Below are 24,275 nucleotides of genomic sequence, written 5' to 3' on the forward strand. Positions count from 1 at the left end.
AGGAGGAACAGGGGACAATTTATATCATTGCCTTCGTAACACCACCAGTCTGTTCAGCATCAGTTACCCAGGCAATATTCATCTCACACACTTCCTTTGATTTAAGGAGTGTGTAACACGTAGCACTCTGAAATCAATTTGTACTATTTACTGGCCACTTTATAGGATTGCTTGTTCTGTCTGAAATCAATTTGTACTATTTACTGGCCACTTTATAGGATTGCTTGTTCTGTCTTGGACGCCTGCCCTAGCAGTAAGGAAAGTCTTTTTGACTACCTAGCGTGCAGCCAGGATCATCAACTGCCAGCAGACCTGTGAGTATGTGAGTGCATCTTGCTTTCCTGCCCCAATGTCCCCAAAGGGATTAAAGGAAGGTGCAAGGGTCTTGGCAGCCTTTTTGGTGGTCAGAGTACTCCCATAGCCAGGAAAAGAGACTGGTTGACTGCATGATCTTGCAGCAGGCTTGTGTGGACTCTGAGCTATCATCTCTGCTTATAATGGAGCTCAAATATTCTGGAGAGATGTGAACAAAGAGCAAAGCGTTATACTGAAGTACTGCCCAGGTGCTGTAACACAAAAGCATGTGAGAGGAGTCCCAGGTAGATACCAGCTCATGCCAGTGCATACCCACGCATGCCACCCTCTGCTCAATGTCTGCCCATGGGACACATAGGACAGCAGCAACAGGAGGATCATAAACCAGCAGCATGGGCTCAGTCTTTGCATCTCTCCTGCCTCCCAAGTGTTCGCAGGGTGCTTCCTCTCAGCTGCTTCAGTCATGCAGAGCATAGCCACCACTCCTAAACCAAAGCAAGTCCTTCTCAACTACCTCAAGACTCCAGTTTAGTAGCTTTATCCTCTTCCACCTCCTAAAGTCACATTTCATTCTCTCCTTACAGCTGCCACAGAAAAGGTACCACCTCTAGTGCTATCCAAGAGTCCACAAGGTTCTCAGCACACATCGTATTAGGGGATAAGCAAGGCTCTCAAGGCAACGGGAGGATACCAGAGTACACTCTGCAAGGTCCTAGTTAGAAGCAGATGGCTATCTGCCAGAGCCACCACGAGGAAGCATTAAACTGCAGCATCACAAATGTTCCCAGAGGTACCTACATTCATGTTACTGATGTAGCTGCAGCTGATGCAGGCTTGGAGCAAGTGATAAAGAACCCCAAACTTGGATACCTGGTGCAAAAGGGCAAATTCTCACAGTAGTAAAAATGCAGCATGGAAACCTCTTGCTTAAAACCAGCCACATTTCCAGATCTCAGCACAAAACCCAAGACACCTCTCGTCACACTCTTCACAGCTAATGAAGAAGACATAGTTCTGAGTTCCCAGATGCCATCCTGATCCAGCTGACCCAACAAGAGAGCTCAGCCTTAAGTGCTGTCTCTCCAGACCTGCTGTAGCAGCCACACACTGTGCCAAACATCTGCTAGCTTTCTCTTTTCCCACACTCTACACAGACTTCAGGAACTCAAGCATGGCTCCAACGAGGGAGAGGTTTCAACCTACTCAAACAGATCATCTACAAGTCACATAGCTATGCCAACCATCAAGAGAATCCCTTCTGACCCAAAACCAGGAACTCCACATTACTGGACAAGGAGGCTTGTGACCCTGGTAAGCTGCTTCCAAGCTGGCAGCAACCAGGAGACACAGGCTAGTGCAGCAAGGCTAAGGAATAAGGCAGACTCTCCCATCACACTAATATTCTCCGCTGAGCACTGCTCCACCTTCTCCTTGGCCTCTGTGTTGACTTCTTGTCCCTTACACACCACCTAAGCTGAGGCGCTGCAACTCTTGTGTCAAGGCACCTCATTTTTGTGAGCTCTTCCTCACCTTGGCAAGCCTTTCAAGTATTGTGGCACAGCAACTCATGACAAACAAGAGTGCTAAGCCTAAAGCAAGTACTGCCAGTCTTATAAGCAATAGCATCAACACTTTCACTGTAGGAAAAAGACGATGCTAAACCCAGCCCTGAAAAGATGATCAAGACACATACACAAATTAACCTTCTTTAATGTCCCAGGACAACCCACCAATATGCCCTCCAGTTAGAAGTGCTGAGACAGGGACCAGAGCCCTACAGTCACACAAACTGTCTTTCCAGTAAGAACTCCTGTTTCTGGGAAAATGCCCTGCAACCTTCCACCTTGTGCAAACACAACTTCCTGGTCTGCATGCAGAGGCAGGAAAATATGGGGAACTTTGTCTATGCCACAGCTTCCACTTCTCCCAGCACTGGTGGACCACATACATCCTACAGGACTTTTCTCAGAAATCCATGGCACAGGCTGAGGTAAAGTTATGAACCACGCACATTTTACAAACACAAAAGCCATTTCTGAACTGTAACTGATTCTTACCTGTCCCATTTTGCTCCTTTCCATTCGGACCACTCCTGGGATGCTCGCCAAATAGCCTTCCAGTGTGCCATGTCCTAAGTGCCTGAAAGGAATCCACTCGCCGGTCAGGGATCTGTATTCATTCTGAAGTTCTGACAAAGGTATGCCATTTTTAAAGGGATGAAGAACAGCTCGCAGTGTTTTTGCAGTAAGTTCAGGCTCCTGCATCTTCACCTACACCACCTCCACCCAAAAAGAAAACAAAAAAAAAAAAAGGCATTTTTACATACACAGGCCAAAAGTATGAACTTTTAGTATTCAACCTCCTTTCCCAAACAAGAAAAGATTCAGCAGCTCAGCGGCTCTTCTGTGGAGATCTTGACACTGCTGGGTACACTTGTGGTGGCCTGGTCCTGCCAGCCAGGCAGAGGGTGCTCTGCAACACTCGAGGCATGACTTTGTCGAAAAAAGCAGCTGAAGGAGCACAGCAGCCCCCTGCAGGGGTTCGCCCTGGCAGCCAATCACCACAAACCATGTGGCCAGAGGAGGGCGGGGCTGCCAGGCAATTGGCCCGCGTCACTGCCTGCAGGGCCAGGACACCCACCCGCCCTGGCGCCCAGCGCTCCCTGCCCGTGCCCCACGGCGACGCGGGGCGGCTCACGGCCGCTCCTCCCTCACACCCCCGCACCAATGCTCACGGGGCGTGGGCCAGCTCCACCAAGGAAACCGCATGCACCCGGGCCATGCCACGTCTTACCCACAGGTGCGCAACGCCTTGACTCCACAGACGCTTCTTCAGAGAGAAAACCCAACAGCAGCGAAACCCGCTCCCTGCCAGCCGGGGGCTGCACGCAGCAGGAGTGCCACAGCACCGCCCCATCTCATTGCCAGGCGACTGCCCCGTCTGCAGAAACACGCGCCTGCCTCTGCGGCGCTGGAACAGGGGCCAGCAGCCCGCTGCTGCATCTCCAACAGCACCTTCCCTGGTGCCACAGGCTGCGAGAGCGCTGGCGGGACATTCACCTGCCAGGAAGGGTTCCTGCCAGGGAAGGCCGGGCAGCACCGCAGGCAGTTTCAAAGCGGGCGCCACAGCCACCAAAAGCCCCCCGGCCCCGCTCAGTTCACAGGCGTGCGCACACTCCGGCCTTCTCCAGTGCCAGCCAGCGGCACTCGGCAGTCGCTGGGGAGCTCCAGGCGCCAGTGCTGCCGGCCACACTCTGCGCTCCCGGGCGGGCGTTCTCCCTGCAGACGCACGCTCCACACACCGGCAGTCTCGACAGAGAAACCTCCCCGCCATGACCGTGGACCCAAGATGGACGGAGCTCCCGCACAACCCACGACCAGCCCCGCTCTCGAAGCGTGGGCTGCACACAGGGCCGACTCCTGACACCGAGCACGCTCGTCTGCGTCAATCACCTCGTCTTCACCCCCAGCAACTAAGGCAGAGCACCAGCAGAGCCAGTGCTTCGGGAGAAGGCCACCGTGCTCTCCTCCAGCCTCTCCAGCTCAGGACACAGCAGGAGCACCTCTCACCTCCAAGCACACCAAGGCGAGCAACGGCCGCTGGCGTACCTGCGAGGTGCTCCCTCCAAATGGCGGCAGCACCAGGCAGCTGCCTGCAGCCGCAGTACCGCTGTGTGGGCTTCTGCGTAAACTCGGTCTGTGCTGCTCTCTGCAGAAGCAGCCCCGCACCCCTCACCATTTCCCTCTTTTCGGGGAAATCACCCTGGGCAACACACTAAATCCAAAAGGTAGAGAAATCGCAACCCTCAGCACATTTCAGACACCATGCCACCCGTTCCCCTCTACGCATGGACATTGACACCGCCTCCACCTTCCTGCACCCAAGGTCATGGTGGCCCAACTCGCGTGCCGTGCAAGGAGGCACAGTGTTAAGGCGTACCCTTCACTGGTTTTACTTTATGCTCACAGAGCACTTTGCTAACCTGACCCTGTCTGTGTGCACACACGTATGTTTACACACAGGTACATCTACACAGACAACCCTGCCTACACACGTGCCCACATGTGCATGGTTCCTTACCCAGCAATTCCTGCCCTTACTGGCCCCATGTGTCTCACTGGCTGATCCTGGAACAACCTCTGCCATGGCCACCTTCACGGGACCCCCTGCTCAACAACAGGCACAGCGTTACTGAGCCCAGGAGGAGCAGCACACATTGAACTCATGCACTTGCGCACCTCCAGACGCCAACGGGCGGCAGCCACGCTGGGAATCTGGATCTCTCCCTCATATTTTTAGAGGCTCAGCAGCTGGTGAACAGAGCTTCAAAGAGTGAGAGGAGGTGGTGGTCACCTGCCTGAAGGAAAAGGCCAAGGAAGTCTCTATCTCCTTTGGACCTGATCAGTGTCATGGGGACATCATATGGCAGACAAATGTGTAAGTCTCACCCAAAAAAACCAAACCCCCAAACACTGAGAAATGCACCGAAACAGCAATTTTGTCTGCAATTGTGTTCCAAGTCACACACACACAAGAGATACAGAAATGTCAATCAGAAGCTTTTTTGGGGCCTTTTTCTCTACTCTCTCTTTAAAATAATATACCCTAATTCTTATTTCATTAATATGGCCTTGAAATCCTCTTACCTGAACTACCTGAATATAACTTACTGCTCAGGAATAATTAACACAGTATTTATTACAGCTGGGCAGAGTGACAAGGAAGAAAACTTACAATAACCTGGGAAGGTAGTTTCAAAAGTTGATGCAAAAGACAAAACTTAAAAAAAAAAAAAAAGTGGGCTGGGAAGGCTGCCATCAAGCCACCGTCGGATAGCTCCATAGTACACCAACACTAAAGAACTGAGTTAGACGAGAACTAGCAAATGGGATACCATAAAATATGTCCTCCTAAATAATATTATGAGGAGGAGTCATGAGGACAATTCACTTAAACGAGGTGACAGTAAGGGACAAAGGTTAAACTGAATGCAGTCTTGAACTTACATGTGAATGACATTCCTGCTCCTACAGCTAGCAATAATGCAGAAGACTTGCAATGCAGTACTGGTGACAGTAACACACTGATACGTTAGCAGAAACCCAAATAGCTCAGAGCAGCTTCTGAAGCTTTTTTAAACCTCTTCTCGTGCTCAGCTGCTGTAAGGTTAGGTGCTTCAACCGTGACGATGTTCACCCAGCGGTGCAGCGCATCCAGACGGGAGGAGGCTCCACTGCCAACGCAGTCCCAGGAGCCCTGTCAGCCAGGGCACGTCATTCACACCAGCCTTCTCCGGCATCGAAACAGAAACTTTTTTCGACACGCTTAAAAACAGACTACCGGCCTCCAGCTGCAAAACGGCCTCCATGCTGCAGATTATCACTCAGGCGAGCAAAAAAAGCAACAGATTTCCTGCTCAGAAGGACGAACTCTCTAATAGCCGCACTTTTAAAAGACTACCAACGCAACCCTGCGGAACGCAAGCGTCCTCCGCAGGCACGAAGCAGCCACTAACCCGCTGAAGTCGGGAAACTTTCTCTGTCACAACGGAGCCGCGGAGGAGCAGCAGCCTCCCTCGCCGGCAGGCAGAGCCTGGCCCTCCACACTGCCTCTCCCCCCAGCCCGGGAGGGCTCACGCCCGACGGGGCTCCGCTGCGTCCTTACCACCACCTCAACCCAGGGGCTCGCAGGCACCGGCCACGGCCGCTTCCCCGGCCGTCTCCCCCGCCGCCGCCGCCGCCGCCGCCCCGTGAGGGGACGGAGCGCCCGTGAGGGGACAGAGCGCCGCGGCCCCAACCGGCGCCGCCCGCCCACGCCCAACCCCCGCCAGCCGCTCCGCGCCACCCGCCCCCCGCGCCCGGCGGCGCCCCACGCGCATGCGCCGGCCGGCCCCGCCTCGCCTTTGCCCCGCCGGAGCCGGCCCGCGGCGCATGCGCGGTCTCCGCCTCCTCCCGCCCTCGCGGGAGGGGCCGCCCCGCTGGGGCCGCCGGCGCCATTTTGGGGCTGGCCCGTGGTGCTATGCGCTGGTGGGGGGGGCGGCAGGGCCTTCGCACCTCGTCGGTGCCGACGGGGTTCACCGTGCGCCCTTCCCATGGGGCTGTGAAACCTCAGTCCTGTTACTAGGCAGCAGCTAAATTGCCTTCTTGAGGGACAGACGGAGTGCGTCTGTTAAGGGCATCTCTTCTACAGGGAATGCAGGTTTTAAATCACTTAACTCCTTCAATTTCTGCGTAATGACACAGAATTGAATTCTATGGATGCATCTCTCTATTGACACCTGTGCAAAACCATTGCACGGGTGCACTCAGTCAAGGCAGGGCTGGTAGGTGCCTGGGCATCACCTGGGCCTTGCCCACAGTCGCAGCCTTTCAGCGGGGCTGTGCCTGCTCAGCCTGTACCCAGGCAGCTGCTGAGACACTGCATGTCTGCCTGGGCATCTCAAGAAATGCTGCATACTTTAATGCTTAATATCCCACAGGTTCACCTTTCATGATGTCCTCCAGTGTTACAAATAGGTGGCTGATTAGTGCTCCACCCGCAGGGGCAGAAGAGGGTCACTAGCTGTATGCCATCAGGCCTCGTGAAGTCGGCTCTGCTGCTGGCTGCCAGCGATGGAGAGCCTCTCACCATCCTGCCGTCAGGGCATCCTGCCACCCTGCAGCTCGCCTGCAGCACCATTCCCTGCTTTGCAGATGTCGTCCACTCCTGAGAACCAGACTGCATCACAACAAGCTGCACAGTGGCGGAGCAATGGAGGGCTGCCAAAGCCAGGCCAGAGGATGGCCCCATGGAGGGAGGCTGCAAGGGCACATACCAGGGCAGAGGTGGAGATGCTGAACCTCACCTGGGGTGTGCCTGCAAAGGGCTCCTGATGATGACTACCAGCAAGACTTGTTGACAGCTTTCTTCTGCCACGACCATGACAGCTTCCAGCGACTGCTTCCTGTCAGAGTCCAGTATTCTCTGACCAGGCTTTTCTAGATTCTCCACACGTGGAAGGTCCAATGTTTAATACAAAGTTTACAGCTGTTTGCATTTACAAGGTTTTCCATTTGGTAGGGTGACACAGCAATCACACCGTAAATACATGTTATATTTTGCAGACTATTGCATTCCAGTATGCTGTGGAATCACAATATAGTTGTGAATCTCATTACTGGTCTCTAGAACACAGTTATTGTCACAACACTGGCTGCCCCGAATTGCCAGGAAGAGATATGCGGGTGGCAGCCAGCCCTTTCTTGAATCTTTTTGACATTTTTGTGCTTGTTGTTGGGATGAGCCACTTACACACTCTCTGTGCTAGTCTGCTTGAGTTTACTGCCATGGAGTTGGTGATATGAAGTCTATGTCTCATCCTTTCCTACTTCATGCCTGTACTCCTCTGTGCTCCTTGCTGTAACTTCTCAAGGCCTTCAGTATCACACCACACCTGTATTTGTCTCACCCCATCATTATGTTAGTGTTGCAAAGACTTCATTTGACATAAAACAAGTGCTTCTAACTATTCTTCTTACAAAATTATGGTCACACTGGGCAAAGATAAAGAAAAATCAAACAAATAGCCATATCAACCCTGTAAGTTTAGCTGTCACAGCTAAAACAAGTAAAACAAAGTGGCAGACAGGGCAAGAAAAGTTCACACAGAGCAAGCTTCACGGCCCCCAGCCTGAGGCCTGGTAAACTCAGTACAGAGTTGAGCCATTACTTGTTAAGTCCTTCACATAATGCATATCAAACACAAAACTATTATACTTGCTAAATCACTGTGATAAAGTGTAGAGCCAAGCTGAGAACTTGTGCGGCTAAAGAGACTTGTCCAGCAGGCACCCTGGTGGGGAGCATATTTCTTCCCTCCTCACCCTCTGGGTCTGGCGGAGCAAGCCATATGTACGTGGAACTTGAAAGTACAGCCATGGTGGAGTGAGGTTTTTCTGGAAGAACACGCATCTCAGCTCCTCAGCCTTGCCTCGGAGTTTGTGGTGTTCGCACTGCTCCAGCTCATAGCTGTAGGTGGAGCCACAGCAGGCAAAGTCCCGTGCTGAGAGAATGACAGGGCTCTACAGGAGAGTGTAAAACAATAAGCTAAATACCAGTTGCGGATACCTGTGTTTAAAAAAAAAAAAAGATTGAAGTCATAGCCTCATAGCATTGAGCAGATCTAATGCATACACAAGCTGTGTTATTTAGCAACAAGTATACCCCTAAAACGAGTTACATTGTTCTGCTTAAAGTCTGTATTTCTTTAAGTCAGGGACAGACAGTTATACAACTGTTCTTTACGCTTAGCTGATTCAGCCAGTCTGCCTGAAACAAAGGCATCCTTTGGTTCCCTCTGGTACTGAAATAAGTTTGGCTGCTTTTGCAACAGTTGTGGTCAATCACTCTGTTATTGTCCGCTACGCCTCTAGGACATGGAGCCTCTCCTTAACTCTTCAAAGTGTGACTCCCCTGCGTGTTGGGGGCAGGGGGGAGGGATGCTTGAACCAGTCACAGTCCTGTGACTGCAGCAGGAATTGAGAGCCTTCTTGGAGCCTACCAGAAACAGCGAAATGTCCGGAAGCTTGCTGTCCTGATGAACATGAGGAGATACAACCTGGACCACCAGGCCACTGCTGGGGACACACAGCTGCTTCTTTATGAGTCGTACCAACCAGCTCCTCCTTGAGCTTACCAGCTTTGCCCAGTCCTTGTGCAGCATGGATGCCTACAACCGCATGCAGCTGCCATGGTCTTGGCAAGCATGAAGCAAGTCCCTTGACCTCACTGAGCCTGGCTGCTGCCACAGTGGCGGCCACACCTCCAGCACCAGCCCAAAGTCCATCCTGGACCAGTAGCCCTCAGATCCCTGGGCACAGGGAGCTTCCCAGCACTTCATACATCATCACCCATGAGATCCCTGCAGCACCATGGTCTACCCAGCAGCTGTGGGGAGGCTCTGATAATGGACCGTGTCCATGTGTCCAGCTGGAGCCCTGGCAGAGCCAGTGGGGTCTCCTCCTCGCAGGCCCCTCCTTGATGAAGGAGACCCTCCGGAGCTGCTCTAGCAGCTCCCTCACTGCCCCTGAAAGGAGATGGAGCCATGGGTTAGGCTAAGGGAGGACATGGCTGGTTGCTGTGTGGGAGGCTGCAGCCAAACTTGCTCCGCTCCCAGCAGGAGCAGGCAGTGCTTGCCTGGAGTCCCCAGCTGCCCAGGATGAGGAGGTCGAGCAGTTCCAAGGCTTGTTGCCACCATGGCAAGAAGTAGCTGTGACTCCAGCACGAGGAGGGAGTGTGGGATAAAAACCACCAAGCCAGCGACAGGAGCAGGCAGAGGAAACAAAGAAAAGGGCAGAGGAGGGGGTCAGGACACTGGGAAGTCACAAAAAAAGTCAAAGAGGCTTTGAAAGTTGTGAGAGAGGCTGTCAAGTCCCAATGCTGCAGAAGGACTACAGCAAGAGCTCCTGAAGGAACAAAGACAGAAACCAGAAATCTGGAAGAAACAGTGCCCAAAGCAAGTCTGGAAGGTGGGAGTGAGGGAACACTCTGATGGATATGGGGCACTCAGGGCGCAGGGTCAGGGACAGAAGACGTAGAGAGGATTGTGTTCAAGGAAGAGTGAAGGAGCACCCATTGCCTCGGTTTCCCAGACAGTGTCTTTGTCTTGCACACCAAAATCTTCTTTCTCGTGGCTCCTCAAAACTGTGCATAGGAATTGGCCTGAACTTGGTGTCTGCAGGGTGCAGCTCAACTCTGCCCTTATCTGTCCAGTGAGGACCTCCTGTCTCTCTCTCTCTCTAAGTATTTAGTGCAACTTGGTCCTGAAGTCCAAACAAAATCTTAGGGAAAGACAGGAAAGGGAGGCGTTTCTTAAATGTGAAATAATTGTTTTCTGTTTCTTGGGCATATCTGCACAGTTATAGTCGTGAAGCCCTGGGCACCGAGCAGAAGCTTAACACTTTCACCATCTGTTCCCAGTGCTTTGCTGTAAGATGACCACGAGATAGAGAGCAACCTGGGCAGACTGCTGAGGATGCTTGCAGCATGCAAACCTGAACAGCTGAGAGAGACAGTTTAGGAAGCTGCTCCTGGATGTTTACAGCTGTTGGCGAGTGAGCCACAGAGCTGGGAAGGCTTGCCTTCACCCTGATCTGAACCATGGTCTGCCTGCTGGCATAGTGGGGAGTGGGCAGGGGCTGCTTCGTGAGCTGTCTTGCTCTACAGATCTCTGGGAACACATCTGTTTGTGCAAGTCCCTGGGTTACGTAGCATGAGCTTGCTGCAGACCAAGCCTAACACAAGGAGCAAATAGACAGTTACTTGCCTACAATCATTTGGTTATGCTCCGTATGTTCTTTAGCCCTGTGCAGGCAGCTGAAGAGCAGTGGAGACCTGGGGGAGATCTCACCACGCTGGGTAATATCGAGCACTTGTTATACAGGTGGCTCTGTATTTGCCCACACTTTAAAAGGCTTGCCCATTCTCAATAAACACACAAAAGAATCAATAAATGTGTGAAGGTAAATGTAAGGTTTGGTTTGCAAAGGCTGGTGCTGGCCCTCTGCCAGCCTGAGCAGGTGAATAGATATGTTCACCCAGGGCACAGTCTGTTGCAGGCTTGCATTTCTGGGACTCTGAGACAAAAACCCGGAACAAAGGAGTTTCACAACACTGACCTTATGCACCCTGGTAATCAGGTACACCACCAGTACCAGGTCTGACAGGAAGTTTCTGCTGTGGGAAAGGCACTCGGCACAGCTGTGGGAGTAGCTGCTTCACCCAGTCCCCTAAGCCCACCATGGCCGTGGTTTGTTGGAGAGCACAGGACTAAAACGCGCACCGACAGCACGACAGCTATGCAAAACTGTTGCCAGTGATAGTGCAGTGCCAGTTGCCTCATTTCCCTTAATGTTGCAGCGTTCATGAGATCCCCTGACTATTTCAGCATGGGGTGATGGGCAGGCAGATGCAGAAAAGGACTTTGGATGCTTTTTACCGTTGAAGCTCTAATAACAAATTGAGACTTATGCATTTGTCTGACACAACCGTGAGGGGTGCGGGGCTGCTTCTGCAGAGAGCAGCACAGACCGAGTTTACGCAGAAGCCCACACAGCGGTACTGCGGCTGCAGGCAGCTGCCTGGTGCTGCCGCCATTTGGAGGGAGCACCTCGCAGGTACGCCAGCGGCCGTTGCTCGCCTTGGTGTGCTTGGAGGTGAGAGGTGCTCCTGCTGTGTCCTGAGCTGGAGAGGCTGGAGGAGAGCACGGTGGCCTTCTCCCGAAGCACTGGCTCTGCTGGTGCTCTGCCTTAGTTGCTGGGGGTGAAGACGAGGTGATTGACGCAGACGAGCGTGCTCGGTGTCAGGAGTCGGCCCTGTGTGCAGCCCACGCTTCGAGAGCGGGGCTGGTCGTGGGTTGTGCGGGAGCTCCGTCCATCTTGGGTCCACGGTCATGGCGGGGAGGTTTCTCTGTCGAGACTGCCGGTGTGTGGAGCGTGCGTCTGCAGGGAGAACGCCCGCCCGGGAGCGCAGAGTGTGGCCGGCAGCACTGGCGCCTGGAGCTCCCCAGCGACTGCCGAGTGCCGCTGGCTGGCACTGGAGAAGGCCGGAGTGTGCGCACGCCTGTGAACTGAGCGGGGCCGGGGGGCTTTTGGTGGCTGTGGCGCCCGCTTTGAAACTGCCTGCGGTGCTGCCCGGCCTTCCCTGGCAGGAACCCTTCCTGGCAGGTTTCATGGAATCATAGAGCAGTTTGGGTTGGAAGGGACCTTTAAAGGCTGGGAATGCAGATCTGATGACAGCAGCATATCTTTAAGCATTGACTCTGTTCCTCTGCTCTTTTCTGTGCCTTTGGAGCAGCTTCACATTGAGGACTTCACAGAAGTACCATCCCCTGTGGCCCAAACTCCTGGGCAGTTCAGCTAAAAAAAAAAGGATGCAAGAGAAGAGCAAACATTTTTTGCAGTCAGCAGCATTTTCTGGCACCTAAACCAACTGACTTGTTTCTGGCACCATTTTGTGGGAGGGACGTGCCATTTTGTTCAGTGTCACAACCCCTGCTTCATTTGTACCAGGAAGTGTTCAGATATAAAAATATGTACATTTATATACAACACATACAATATGTACATAGTTAGAAATATATATATAAAGGAGTGTATTAGTATGTCTTTTTATTTATACATAGATACGTTAATTATATTTATAGAGGTCTATAAATTAAATATTTATAAATGTAAAATCATAGGTATGAAGTAGATAAACCGGTCTTTATCAAGAGCTAATAGAATGAATAGAATGAATGAATAGTAGTCCTGCGTCCAGCTCTGGAGCCCTCAGTGCAGGAGAGACATGGAGCTGTTGGAGCAGGTCCAGAGGAGGCCACAAAAATGGTCAGAGGGTTGGAGCACCTCTGCTGTGAGGAAAGGCTGAGAGAATTGGCTTGTGGCACAGGCTTTCGACATTGCATGGCCCTACCAGATATGGGCAACATAGTCTGCAAAAACAGAAGGCCAGAACAAAATTCCAGTGTCAGAGGAACATGTGCATGGGGACGGTGAGGAAAAGACCTGAAGAGGATCCCAAGAAAGACCGCATGTGCTTCTTTATCCTTAGGTCAATGCCATAGATACAAGCCAGAAGACTGAGCATGCAATCAAGACTGTCCTGTTAGGCAATAATTACTGCAAGGCCTTGGGGCACAGACCGTAGTCCTGTGCCCTTAGGGACCAGAGCTCCTGCAGAAAGAGCAAGTGGATCAGTACGAGTCCTGGGGTGTGGCAGAGTTTTTCATCTCAGAGCAAGATTATTTTGGGGCCCAGAGGATCAGGGTGATGGTGATAGAAGGACTGGTGGGGCTTTTAGGTTTGAGTAACAGAGATGATACTCTGCGTTTTGCTGGGAGTCTCATGGTGTGTACGGCTGTGGGGAATGTGACAGATGCACAGCTGCTGAGCAGGACGAAAGGGCTGCATGGCAGACTAATGCGGTCTGTACATAGGAGGGTCATGCCAAGCCACATCCCCTCGTCTGAGGATGTGCTACATGTTCATGCACACAGCATCCTTCTGTCTGAAGGGATTTTTAGGGAAATTACAGTCTTAGATATCCCAAGGCTGGTTCCCATCCATCCCTTGAAACACATGCTGAAGGAGTGTGTCCTGGGTGGACACTGCATGGGGGTACTGAGTGCAGCTGTGCATTAGCGTGGGCTGGTCACAGCCTGGGACTTCTCCTGCATGTTTTGTGCAACTCTGTGAAGCATGGAGGGAGGCAGAAGAGGGAATTCTTTGCCTCCCAGGTCATACTGCATGTGTGCAGTGTGCCTGTCGGCATTTAAGCACAGACAAATCTGCCCGTCCAAGCTCTTACACTGCTGGTGAGCTTTTTGCATGAGTGTTGACTGTGCAGTGGGTACGCTGTCCAATTCCAAAGCGGGAGCTCCTCGGATGGGAGAGCGGTCCCTCAGAAGGAGAGGACCTCCCTCCACTGGGTATATGCTGAGACAGCCTGGTGCAGATGCTAGGTGCGAAGTGGAGGAGGAAGAGGAGCGGAAGGACGAGCCAGAGGACACGGCTGGAGGCCAAGAGTGTTACCTTGTTCCTCATGTTGTCGTCCCTTGCCCATTATTTCCTTGGGCTGTGTGGGTCAGCATTGAGGGACTGAGGAGAGCTCTCGAGCAAGCTGTTCCTGCTTAGCAATTGCTTGCTTTCTTTCTCTTGGCACTTGGTTTTTCTGCTTTGCTTGCCATGTCTTGTATGTGAGTAAAGTTTCTTTCTGGAGCAGCTGTTTGCTAAATTTTAGAGGTGCTGGCCAAATGCCTGAGTGTCCCGTGCCCCACTCCTGTGCTAAACTGTCAACGGCTGTGCTTGTCACGGGCCAGGGTGATGAGGGTAGCGGTGCTGTGAGAGAGGGCCCTTTTTCAGCCCCTGCCTGACCACCATATGAGCAGAGCTGGGGTGTGGAGAGTATAAAGTGTGGGGTTTTGGAGCATAGGGCCTGTGTGTCTGTGAGCTGTGGGCACTGGGTGGCTGCTGGAACCCGCATAAGCTGTGTACGTAGGCTATTTTTCCTGTCCCTGTGGAGTCTGTTGTGTTGGCTTGGGACAGAAGGGCACAGGGCAGTGTTGTGAAGCGAGATGGTGGGCCTGTGGGATGGGAGTGAGAAACCAGGCGGTTGCCCCTTGGGGCCCAACATAATGGGGGAAGGTGATGGAGAGGCTGTGGCTGTCTGCTTCGGTGATTTTGGAGGTGCACTGCGGAAGGCGAGGGAGGTCTCCGGGGTCTGTGTCTGCTGCTGAAGCCTGTTGTGAGCTGCCCGTCAGCCCACACGACCCAGCAGTTGCAGGCGCGGAGATGGCTGCGAGGCCTGGTGAGGGTTGTGGATGGGCTTGGGGCTCACTGGCTGTTTTCCTCCCTGTTCCCTTCCTACTCCAACAAGGTCGTTTGCCACGCTGTTGCTTGCAGCGAGACTGTGTCACTTGCTCAGCTGGTGGCCCGGCAGAGGAGTTCCAAGAAGAAGATGGGAAGGCAAGTGAACTGCCAGATGAGGCTGAAGAACACGTCTCCAGTCACGTTGACAGGTAAACCCAGGCAGCTGTGGCGGGCCTGCCTTTGTGAGAGAGCTGTGCATCTGCTGAGCGAAAGCCTTGGCCGTGAGGGTGTGTCACGAATGGGCGGAGGTTGGGTGGTCCCGGTGGGGAGCTCCTGGGAGTGGGGAGTGTTGTGGAGGAGGATGCTTGTGCTTGCAAGCCATGGTCAGCGAGGCAGCCCTTCTGGAGCGTGTGTGTGACGTGTGACTGATCTTGAAAAAAGTGCTGTGGGAGGATGCTTGGCTTCACTTCCGCCTGGCCGTGCTTGTGTGAGAAATTTGGCTGAGCTGTGGGTAGGAAGTGTGGCAGGGAGCCTGCTCGTTCTTTGAGGCCGAGGTCAGCCCATGGTGGAGAGGCAGGGCTGAGCCATCGACCGCAGCGTCGTCTGTGATTGTTGCTCCTGTTGCTGCGGCGAGTGCCCTGATGCCACGAAGCTGCTGATGCCCAGGGGCTGCCCTTGTACCTGTGTGCCTTTCTGCGTGAGCTGCTGCAGCAGCAGCATTTTCGCAGAGGGTGGGGGTCAGCTTTCCCTTGTGGCGGTGCTGCTGTTGTGTTGCCGTCGGTGAGGTGTCCCAGGATCAGGCCCAGGCAGGGCCCGCCTGCGTGCAGTTTGGCAGCGTGGAGCAGCAGTGGGTCTCGCGGTTGGATTGTATTGCGCTGTTCCTGTCTCTAGCGAAGGGCTGGCTGCCGCTTGCTCTCCTGCAAGCGTGCCAACAGCCGCCCCTGTAGCAGGGAGGCTGGGCTGGTGAGCTGTAGCCCAGGTAAAGGAGGATGAGGAGGGTGCTTGCAAGGCAGGGCAGAGAAGCAGCCCTCTGGGCGGCGGTGCAGGAGGTGGCGGAGGAGGGGGAGTTGGGCTGGATGTGCTGCACCTCTGGGAGCTGCTGCTGGTGTTGGGCGGTAAGGGGCAGCCTGAGCGTGGGTTGCATGGGAGACGGGACCTGCTGTGGCAGGCCAGAGGTGCGTGGCTTTCCCGAGAGTGTGCGAGGAGATGGGTGTCGTGTTTGTTTCCCTGCTGCAGCGTGGTGGTGAAGACTGTGGCTTGTGAGTCCGTGGGTGCGAGCCACGATGCTGTGGCTGTGACTGAGAGCATCCTTCGTAGGAGTGTTTTGGAAAAGCAGGGTCTCCCTGGAGGGAGTTGCCTGCGGTGCTTGAAGTCTCTGTGGGTTGGGCGGAGGAGAGCGCGACTCACGGCTACGTCTGCAAACTCTTTAGGAAAGCCCAAAGGAACTTTGCGACAGCCCAGGTCTTTGAGCGTGCCAGAAGAAGGCAGCAAGAGGCCTGTTCCTCGCCCGCTGCGAGGCAGAGGAGTGGCGTGTGGAGTGGTGAAACCCAGTACGGAGAGTGCCCGGTCCACCTTGCCTCCAGCCACCGGGAGTGGACCGCCTAAGGAAATTCCCATGCAGAGGCACGTCACTGTGGTAAACAGGTCAGTGTGTGCACGTCTGCATGCGTGTGAGCGAGGTGGAGCAAAGTGTGGTGGACCCTCGGGTGCTGCCGTGCCAGCAGTGCGGTGGGAGGTGGGAATGCAGGCGCCCACCCTTGCGGAAGGTGAGGTGTGAAGGTGGGCCGTTACCCAGGAGGCGGACGGGTGCTCCTTTGCCTTTCTGGGTGCCGGCATAGGTACGCGGTGCTCTGGGCCTGCTGCCGTGTGTGCTGGCAAGAAAGGTGCAGGCAGGTGTCACCCCAAGGGTGTGTGGGGCTGTCGCTGCTTCCCAGGCCCAGGAGAGAGCTGTTGTGCCCAGCGCGGTGGAAAGCAGCAGGAGGTCGGTGTGTAGGGGAGGGGCAGTGCTGCGTGTTCAGGGTCGTGGTTGTCTGCCGGTGGCTGCTCTTCACCTCCTGCCCTGCGTCTGCGTTGCGGCGTTGGTGTTTGTGGCCCTTCTGGGCGTGCTGGGAGCCAGCGGCTGCGCAGCGATGTGTGGGTGAACTGGGACGAGGGCCAGAGCTGTGGTTTTGCGGGGTTAGCGGTACCTGCTGGTTTTCAGGCTGCCTTGAGCCTCTCTAATCCAGGTGGCTTAGCCAACTGCTGCCCTGTCATTTCTCTTTGTGTGTTGTTTTCGGATGGCGCGGGCCGTCAGCTGACGGTGTCGAGAAGGTGTTTGCTGTTCGCTCATTGTGGCTGCTCTAAGTCCACTGGAGCTGTGATTGTGGTGGTAATCCTCTGCGGGTCACCGGGGTGGGGTAGGAGTCAGCCTTGCACTGAATGGACATGGCAGCAGCGTGCCGCTTCCATGGCGGCGTGGCTGCAAAGTGACACGGAGCAGAGTGACAGCTTAATCCTGCCATGGTGCCTGCTCTTTCTGGAAGGCCCGTGGAAAGCAGGCGCATCCGGCCCCGGTCACCTGCGTGAGTGCCTGTGCGAGAAGGGTCTGGGTGCGGGAGGGGCAGAGGAGGATGCGCTCAGAGCACTCGTGAGAGCGGCAGCCGCGTCGGCTGTTGTGCCTGAGAGTGTAGTGTTTGTGTTACTGAGGGCTGATGGCCCTGGCTCGTGACCTTGCTGCTGCACAAAGGGCCCTTTGCCATGGCAGTGTTCTGCTGGCCATGCTTTTTGGGCAGCTCCCCGGCGTGCTGGTGGGGTGGGCAGGTGCCCCGGGGAGGGGGAGGCAGGCTTGGGGCTGCCAGATGGATCTGCTGGGGCTTTGCTCTGGGACAGGGCTTCTCTGGAGGGCGGGAGAAGCTCCTTGTGTCTGTGGGCAGTCGCAGTGGGGCTGTGGCCGCAGCTGCTGGGACGTGCCCAGGCAGAGATTTGGAGGAGCTGAGAGGTGGGTGGTGATGGCGAGCAGCGGCAGGAGCAGCGAGGAAGCCGTAGGAGCTGGCAGGGGCCGTGTGAGGAGTAGCGTGTTTGGAGGTAGATGCCAGGGAGGAGAGATGTGCTGCGTGCGGCAGGTGAGGGGAGCGAGGCCAGCGCCCCGACAAGAGCGGGGAGACTCGAGTTGGGCCCTTCTGTCTGCAGCACAGCTCCTAAAGACACGAGTGTGGGCTGAGCCAGCCCCTGGTCTTCTGCTTCTGAGCGAGCTGAGTGGGGCTGCAGTGGAGAAACGCGTCACCAGCTCTGTGCTCTATTTTGTGGAGGAGGCTGCTGTGGAGAGGATAGAAGGGCTAAGCCATCCTGCTGTGCAGGACAGATTTGTTCTGCAGGTCGTTCCACCTCAGGCCTCCCTTGAGCCAAACACTGTGCAACCAAGTCCTCATACCATGCGGGCTCTGCCCCAGGAGCTTCCCCTTGCCTGCGCACCCAGGGGCCCGGTCGTCTGGCTGTTGAGGCCTTTGTTCCCCACCTGCCTCCATGCTAAGGCCCCTGGTGTCTGGCTTGGGGTGGTGCCATCACTGTCCACCACCTTGCCTTTAGCCATGCTGGGCTGTGAATTTCAGGTTCCAACTTGAATAGGACAGCAATGACTCCTGCTCTTGAAGGCAGGCAGACCTTTGCCAGCAAGGCTGCCCTGGCTTTCAGCACCCTGGGACCTAGCCCTGGGGCAGTGCCAGGCTTTGTTCCCCACTGCTGAGTGCTGGGGCTGGGCCCTCAGGCTAATGACTGAGCTCCGTGAGGCCTGCTCCCCGTTGGCTGTGCAACACGGTTCCCCAGCTCACCCCAAGCCCACACCATGGGGCCTGGCTGATTTGCCGTGCCTTGGGCTGCCCTGCGTCCCTCTGCAGACAGGTTTCAGAGAGCCAAACTCCCTGTGCTGAATGTTCCCCCATAGGGGACCAGGTCCCTTGTGCCCTTCCTGTGTGGGGATGCTGGGTGCAGGTGGGCCACCCCCAGGGCACAGCTTGCCAAGATGTCCCCAGCATGTGTGCCCCGCTCCAGAGGGGAACAGCACCTGCAGAGCAGCACCCCACACCTTCCTGCTGCTGCTCCCAGCTGTGCTGCCTGCTGCTCTGGTGCGCGGGCCACCTTGCTGTCCAGTGAGACACAGGAAGACCCGCTGGTGATGGACTCCTCAGCAGCAACAGTCCCTGGCAGGGGCAGGACAAAGCAGGAGCCTCTGGGGACGCTACTGTGGGAAAAGGTTCAGCTTTCTGTCTCCACCAAGGCACAGCCCCAGAACCTGCTTTCTTCTTGGGGTGGGATCAGAAGAAGCAGGCCAGCCCACACTGTCCACGCTGCAGCATGGTGTGGCACCACCGCTGCTCCCAGCGTGGGTGTCTGGGTTCAACAACATGTGCTGGTGTAGGGAAGCAACCCATGGCAGGGACGGAGAGAGGCGCCATGGAGAAGACAGCATGAGGGACCATCAAAGAAAGCTCTGGAGATGCTGGGAGAGCAGCCTCAGAAACCTGTGCCCTCAGTGCCCCAATCTACTGCATTTTTTTCCCTACCCAAACTGATGATAATTTCGGAGGAGGATGACTTAAAAAAACAGAGCAAGCTTTTTTGATCCATGAACAAAACAGTTGCAGTATAAGCATCTTTGCATAACTATACCGTTTCTCTTACAATAATTTTTAACCCACAGCACTAGCACACCCAGTGCCTGGGCGGGTGTTCCTGGGAGCCTTTCTTAATTCCGTGGAGAGTTTTGCTGTGCTCAGTCAGAAAGCAAGAGGGCAGCAACCTCCAGTTTAACAGTGAGCGCAATTAACTAGATAGCAAAATGGTAAAGGTGTGCCCAGCAGCGAATGGCCATTTGTTAGAAAAGAATTGCCGGAACTAAGGTCCCTGTTTTAGTAGTGTGTAGTAGTACTTTAATGACACTGCTTTGTTGTGTGCCAACACTCAGCATAAAACTTGGCAGGGTATTTGTAGTTAACAAGCTAAAGCAGCTCCCTCTGACAGGCAGATATAACTGAGACTTTGCACAAGTTTTAGCAGGCTGCAGTTTAACATTCATGACCAGAGCTGCTGACACACCACAGTTATAAATTTAAAGAGGTTGAAAAAATGTCCACACAATGCTCACTTACAACCCAAAGAAGCCTGAAAAAACAAATGTTTCTAGAGAAGAGGGAAGAAGGAAATGGCTGATGAGGAGTTAGGAGGAGGGTGGAGGTACGAGCAGGAGCCAAAGGGTGGGAAGCTGAGGTGGAAGAGTGCAGAAGAAAAAAGTGTCTCCCAGTTGACTGAAGCAGTCTCCTCTCCTCTAACAGGGCTGTTAGAGGCTCTTCAGTTCTGGCATCTCCTAGGTGACGTCTGTTTCTGCACCTTAGTTGCAGATGTGCTGAGACTCTGTCAGACAGCCCCCTCAGCACCCAGTAGTTCTGTCTGGACAGGAGATGTCAGAGGCAGCTGTGAGGACTGTGGCTTGTGAGACTGAGAGTTGTAGGAGACTTGCTACCAGCTCTGCTCTGTGTTTTGTAGAGGTGGTTACTGCAGCAGAGGAGAGGACACCAAGCCATCCTGCTGTGACACAGAGATGTGGGAGCAGGACCTTCAATGCGAGGCTGTGTAGTGGTCCGTGTGATTGGTGTAATTAGTTTCAACTTGGCCAATTTGAAGCAGGACCGGCAAGATCCACGGCTGATGTCCTTGCTGCTGGGGATGTTTTGTGCCCCCAGAGCCGCTGTAGTTGCTTGTGCTTCGGGAACTGCAGGAGGGAAAGCCACTTTGAGCCAGGAGGTCCTGACCTCCAAGCAGTGTGCCAACAAGCAGAGGTGTGAGCAGCGTCCCCAGAAATCCTGGGCTCACAGCAGCCTCCTAGGTAGGCGGCACAGACTTGGGGCCACTGTTCCAGCAATAGTGCCAGCGCTTGCCGGTGAGAGTGGCTGCTTGTGTAAACGTTCCAACTGTATCCTGGGCTGCATCAGAAGCAATGTGGCCAGCAGGGCAATGAGGTGATTCTGCCCCTCTGCTCTGCTCTGGTGAGACCCCACCTGGGGTCCTGCATCCAGCCCTGGAGCCCTCAGCACAGGAAAGACATGGGCCTTTTGGAGCGGGTCCAAAGGAGGCCACAAAAATGGTCAGAGGGCTGGAGAACCTCTCCTATAAGGAAAGGCTCAGAGAGCTGGGGCTGTTCAGCCTGGTGAAGAGAAGGCTGCGGGAAGACCTTATTGTGGTCTTGCCATATATAAAGAGGGCCTATAGAAAAGATGGGGACAATCTTTTTAGCAAGGCCTGTTGTGATAGGACAAGGAGTAATGGAGGGTAGATTGAGACTGGATATAAGCATGAAATGTTTTACACAGAGGGTGGTGAAACACTGGAACGGGTTGCCCAGAGAGGTGGGAGATGCCCCATCCCTGGAAACATTCAAGGCCAGGTTGGATAGGGCTGAGCAGCCTGATCTGGTTGAAGATGTCCCTGATCACTGCAGGAGGGTTGGGCTAGATGACCTCTAAAGGTCCCTTCCAACCCAAACCATTCTATGATTCACAGCACAGGTTGACTGAGAGAAGCTCTGAATGTGATGGAGCTTGTCTCTGCCCCATGTCCCCGTCTGGGGTGAGGCACTGTCCGTGTGCAGTTTCCCTGGGTGTGCCTTCTGACACGCACCCTGACCCCCTTCGTGTTACAAGGGCCCCATGTTAAGCCAGCAGGCTCCTGGTAGCAGCACTTGTCTGGCCAGACTCTGCGCCTGATCCTTGCAGGCTGTTCGATCTCCTTATCAGGCTCTGTCTGTAATTGGTTTTCTGTTGTTGATGTTGGTTTTCGTCTTTGTGTGATCCCCTAGCAGACTTTTAGAGCTGGATTTCTGGGTTCAGAGGTGTGAGAGCCAGGTTCAGGATAGACAAAAAAGAGTATGGTGCCAGCTACAAGAGGCCTAGTAAAATTGAGAGAGACGAGAGATTCATTCAGCACTGAACTTTGAGCCCCGCTGGTGAGAAGGCACAGGACTGGCACATTTGTATTAAACTCATGTCAGTGCTTCTTGCCTGTATGTGGGTGCCTGCAAAGGCATTGCTCTATGCCTGTGTTGGCCTTTTTGCAACAGGCTGGTCCTGGGGATGAGGAAACGCAGCTGCCACCACCGTGCATTCCAGCATTTGATCATTCAGCTGCAGCAGAAGGAATCCCCTGGGCGCTACAGCCCACCAGTTGTCCGCAACAAGAAAGCATCTGTTTTATGGGGCCAGAGATGTCATCTGATGATCAATTTGATGTCCAAAACGGCTCCAGCTGCCCTTGAATTTAATTTCCTCGTGACTTAATTATTTGTCTAAAAGCTTTGTGCTTAGCTGTACTTCAAAATGTATTTGTCTAACTGGTGACTAAATTGACTTAGCAGTCAAACTGGGATTTATCACAGGACACAATCTTTCCCATTCTCAGACACCAGTTTCCCTTGACGGGAACGTGGCACAGCCAGATTGCAAGGCACAGTCCTACATGAGCAGCAAGGGAGGGACTGCTGGAAATCGTCCACCATGCTGGCAAACCAGATCCTTGCTGTCCTCTCAGCTCAGAGGTGGGCAGGGGTAAAATTCACTGGAGGTCACCATCGATACAGGCAGAACATCATCGTATCTTGGAAGTACCCGAGTATGTATATGGAACTGTGCAAATGCGCCACTGAAGCCTATGGTGCCTCACCCTGAAATGGCAGACAACTTGACCTGGTGTACTCCATGCACTTAAAACATGAGTGCAACCCTCTGGATATCCAAACACCCCCTTGTCCGCCAAATATCTCCAACAGTGAATTTGTGGGTCATGTGGAGCCCCAGCTAGGATGCTCCTCCACTTGCATTTCTTTCCTTCTTTTCCTCTTTCCCTCTGGCAGTCAGAGCACTTGCATTTAGGGGTGAGTAAAGGTTTTGAGGCCTCCCTGCACATGTGTGGGACTGAGGATGTGCCTTTACGCTCGCCAAACAACTTTCCAAGAAGCCTCACATGCCACCGGCATCACAGCGTAGGTCTGCTGGCTGCCTCCCGCGGACAGGTTGCGGTGAGATGCCCACAGCTGCCAGATGTCTGTCAGGCGTGATGCCAGAGCCTCTAGCAGTGGTCTGCTAAGGAGCACGATCGTGGTTTCATCACTGCCTGCTTCTTCTCCATTACTGGAGAATTAGATCATATTCCATTTCTATTTCAGGGCTATCTATGTACAAGGATGAATTTTTTGGTCACGTGTAATGAAAAACAAAGTTCACCTAGCTCACTGCATGCTGTTGTCTCACAAAGGTGCACCACAAGCGCACGTGCAGCATTTGGAAGGACTTCACCGCATTCAGCACCTACAGAGCTTTCGCAGGTCCTCCAGGTACACGTGTGTTACCCACTGGACAGCCTGGCTGGCTCCTGTAACTGTGTATTGGAAACAGGTGCTGGATTGCAATGTGTAAAAGTTGAAAAGAAGTGCATACAATGTGAAGAGCAGTACATTTTAGCGTGCCCCAACACGACTGGGACCTGAAGAAACAGTAAGTGGAAGATGCTACTTCGCTTTCCCCAGTCAACAGCAAAAGGGCAATTTTTCTTCCGTTTTTAAGGCAAGCTATATAGGCATAAGGCTCGGTTAAATCATGAACACTCCACGTCTGGGTGTTTCACGGTGGTTTTTTTTCCCTCTACATGAAGGTCAATATTTTGTTTGCTTCCCCCTTTCTCCCAGAACAGCAGTCCTGAACTGAGTTTCAATGTTTTTAAATGTGCTTGTAGCTGCTTCAGAGCTTGTTGATTTGCAGCCCAGCAAGGAACAATAAGGTTTACCCTGAGATGCTAGGGCAAAAACAAGCCCTCCCCTGTTCTGCAATCAACTGTTGAGCAGAGTGGGGAGGAACAACTGCCCCATGCCAGAGGATGGGTTACTGCAGCAGGGCCATCCTAAGCGGAGGTGTCACGCTGATAGACCCCGTCAGCCGTGAGAGGCAGGCCAGGAGCTGATGGGTGTTGACCTCCGGGGAGGGGTGGGCCGTCGACCCACAGCAGGACAGCTTCCATCTGGGCTCTGCTCCCCGGACAGCCCTTCCTCTTGCCCCAGCTGAGTCCCTCCAAGCCAAGGCCCGTGGGGTCTGGCCCTTGGCATGTGCAGGCCAGCTCCACCACTGCTCACCCGAGGCAAGCACAGTGGGGCTACGCGTGGGCCTCTTCCCCACAGCCTGAAAACACCAGGCTGTGTGTTTCCAGAGGAGTGCAAACAGGACAAGCAATGGTACAAAACTGCCACGGAAAATCTGGATAATCGTTAAAGTAACTCACAGAACAAAAATGCTTAGCACTCTATGGTGCTATCACAGAAAGTTTTTACCAGTTACAGTAAGCACTGCCCACAGAAGTAAGGGTTCTGTTAGTGCTTCAGTGTTGCAGGGGGTCAAGCTTAGTGTGTAGGTGTCATCTCAGAAATGAAAGCCTATGAAATAACACTGCTACAACACAGCCACCCTCTCATGGAGCATGACCCGATCTCAAACAGCAAGGCTACAGTATACCTGTATAAGTAGTGCCCAGCTGGAATAATGTACGTCTGTCTCTGCAGAAGTGTATTTCACTATTTTTAAAGCACTGACTTCTCCACAAGCA

General features: G+C 53.8%; 1 protein-coding gene across 5 annotated transcripts in view; it reads right to left on the minus strand.

The window, feature by feature from the left end:
• Positions 1–6,107, minus strand: part of TDRD7 (tudor domain containing 7) — a 49,376-nt gene extending 43,269 nt beyond the window's left edge. For 2 of the 5 annotated variants that reach the window (XM_075410746.1, XM_075410742.1), the window contains exons 1-2: positions 5,322–6,107; positions 2,373–2,594 (exon numbers count right to left, since the gene is read on the minus strand). In XM_075410746.1, the coding sequence (XP_075266861.1) occupies positions 2,373–2,579 (207 nt within the window). In that variant the 5' untranslated portion in view covers positions 2,580–2,594; positions 5,322–6,107. Of the gene's footprint in view, positions 1–2,372; positions 2,595–3,108 lie in introns of all 5 variants that reach the window. The other 3 variants (XM_075410745.1, XM_075410744.1, XM_075410743.1) reach the window with 3 other exon arrangements.
• Positions 6,108–24,275: the final 18,168 nt, after the last annotated feature.

Source organism: Opisthocomus hoazin, chromosome Z, assembly GCF_030867145.1.
Source record: "Opisthocomus hoazin isolate bOpiHoa1 chromosome Z, bOpiHoa1.hap1, whole genome shotgun sequence".
Lineage (NCBI taxonomy): Eukaryota > Metazoa > Chordata > Aves > Opisthocomiformes > Opisthocomidae > Opisthocomus > Opisthocomus hoazin.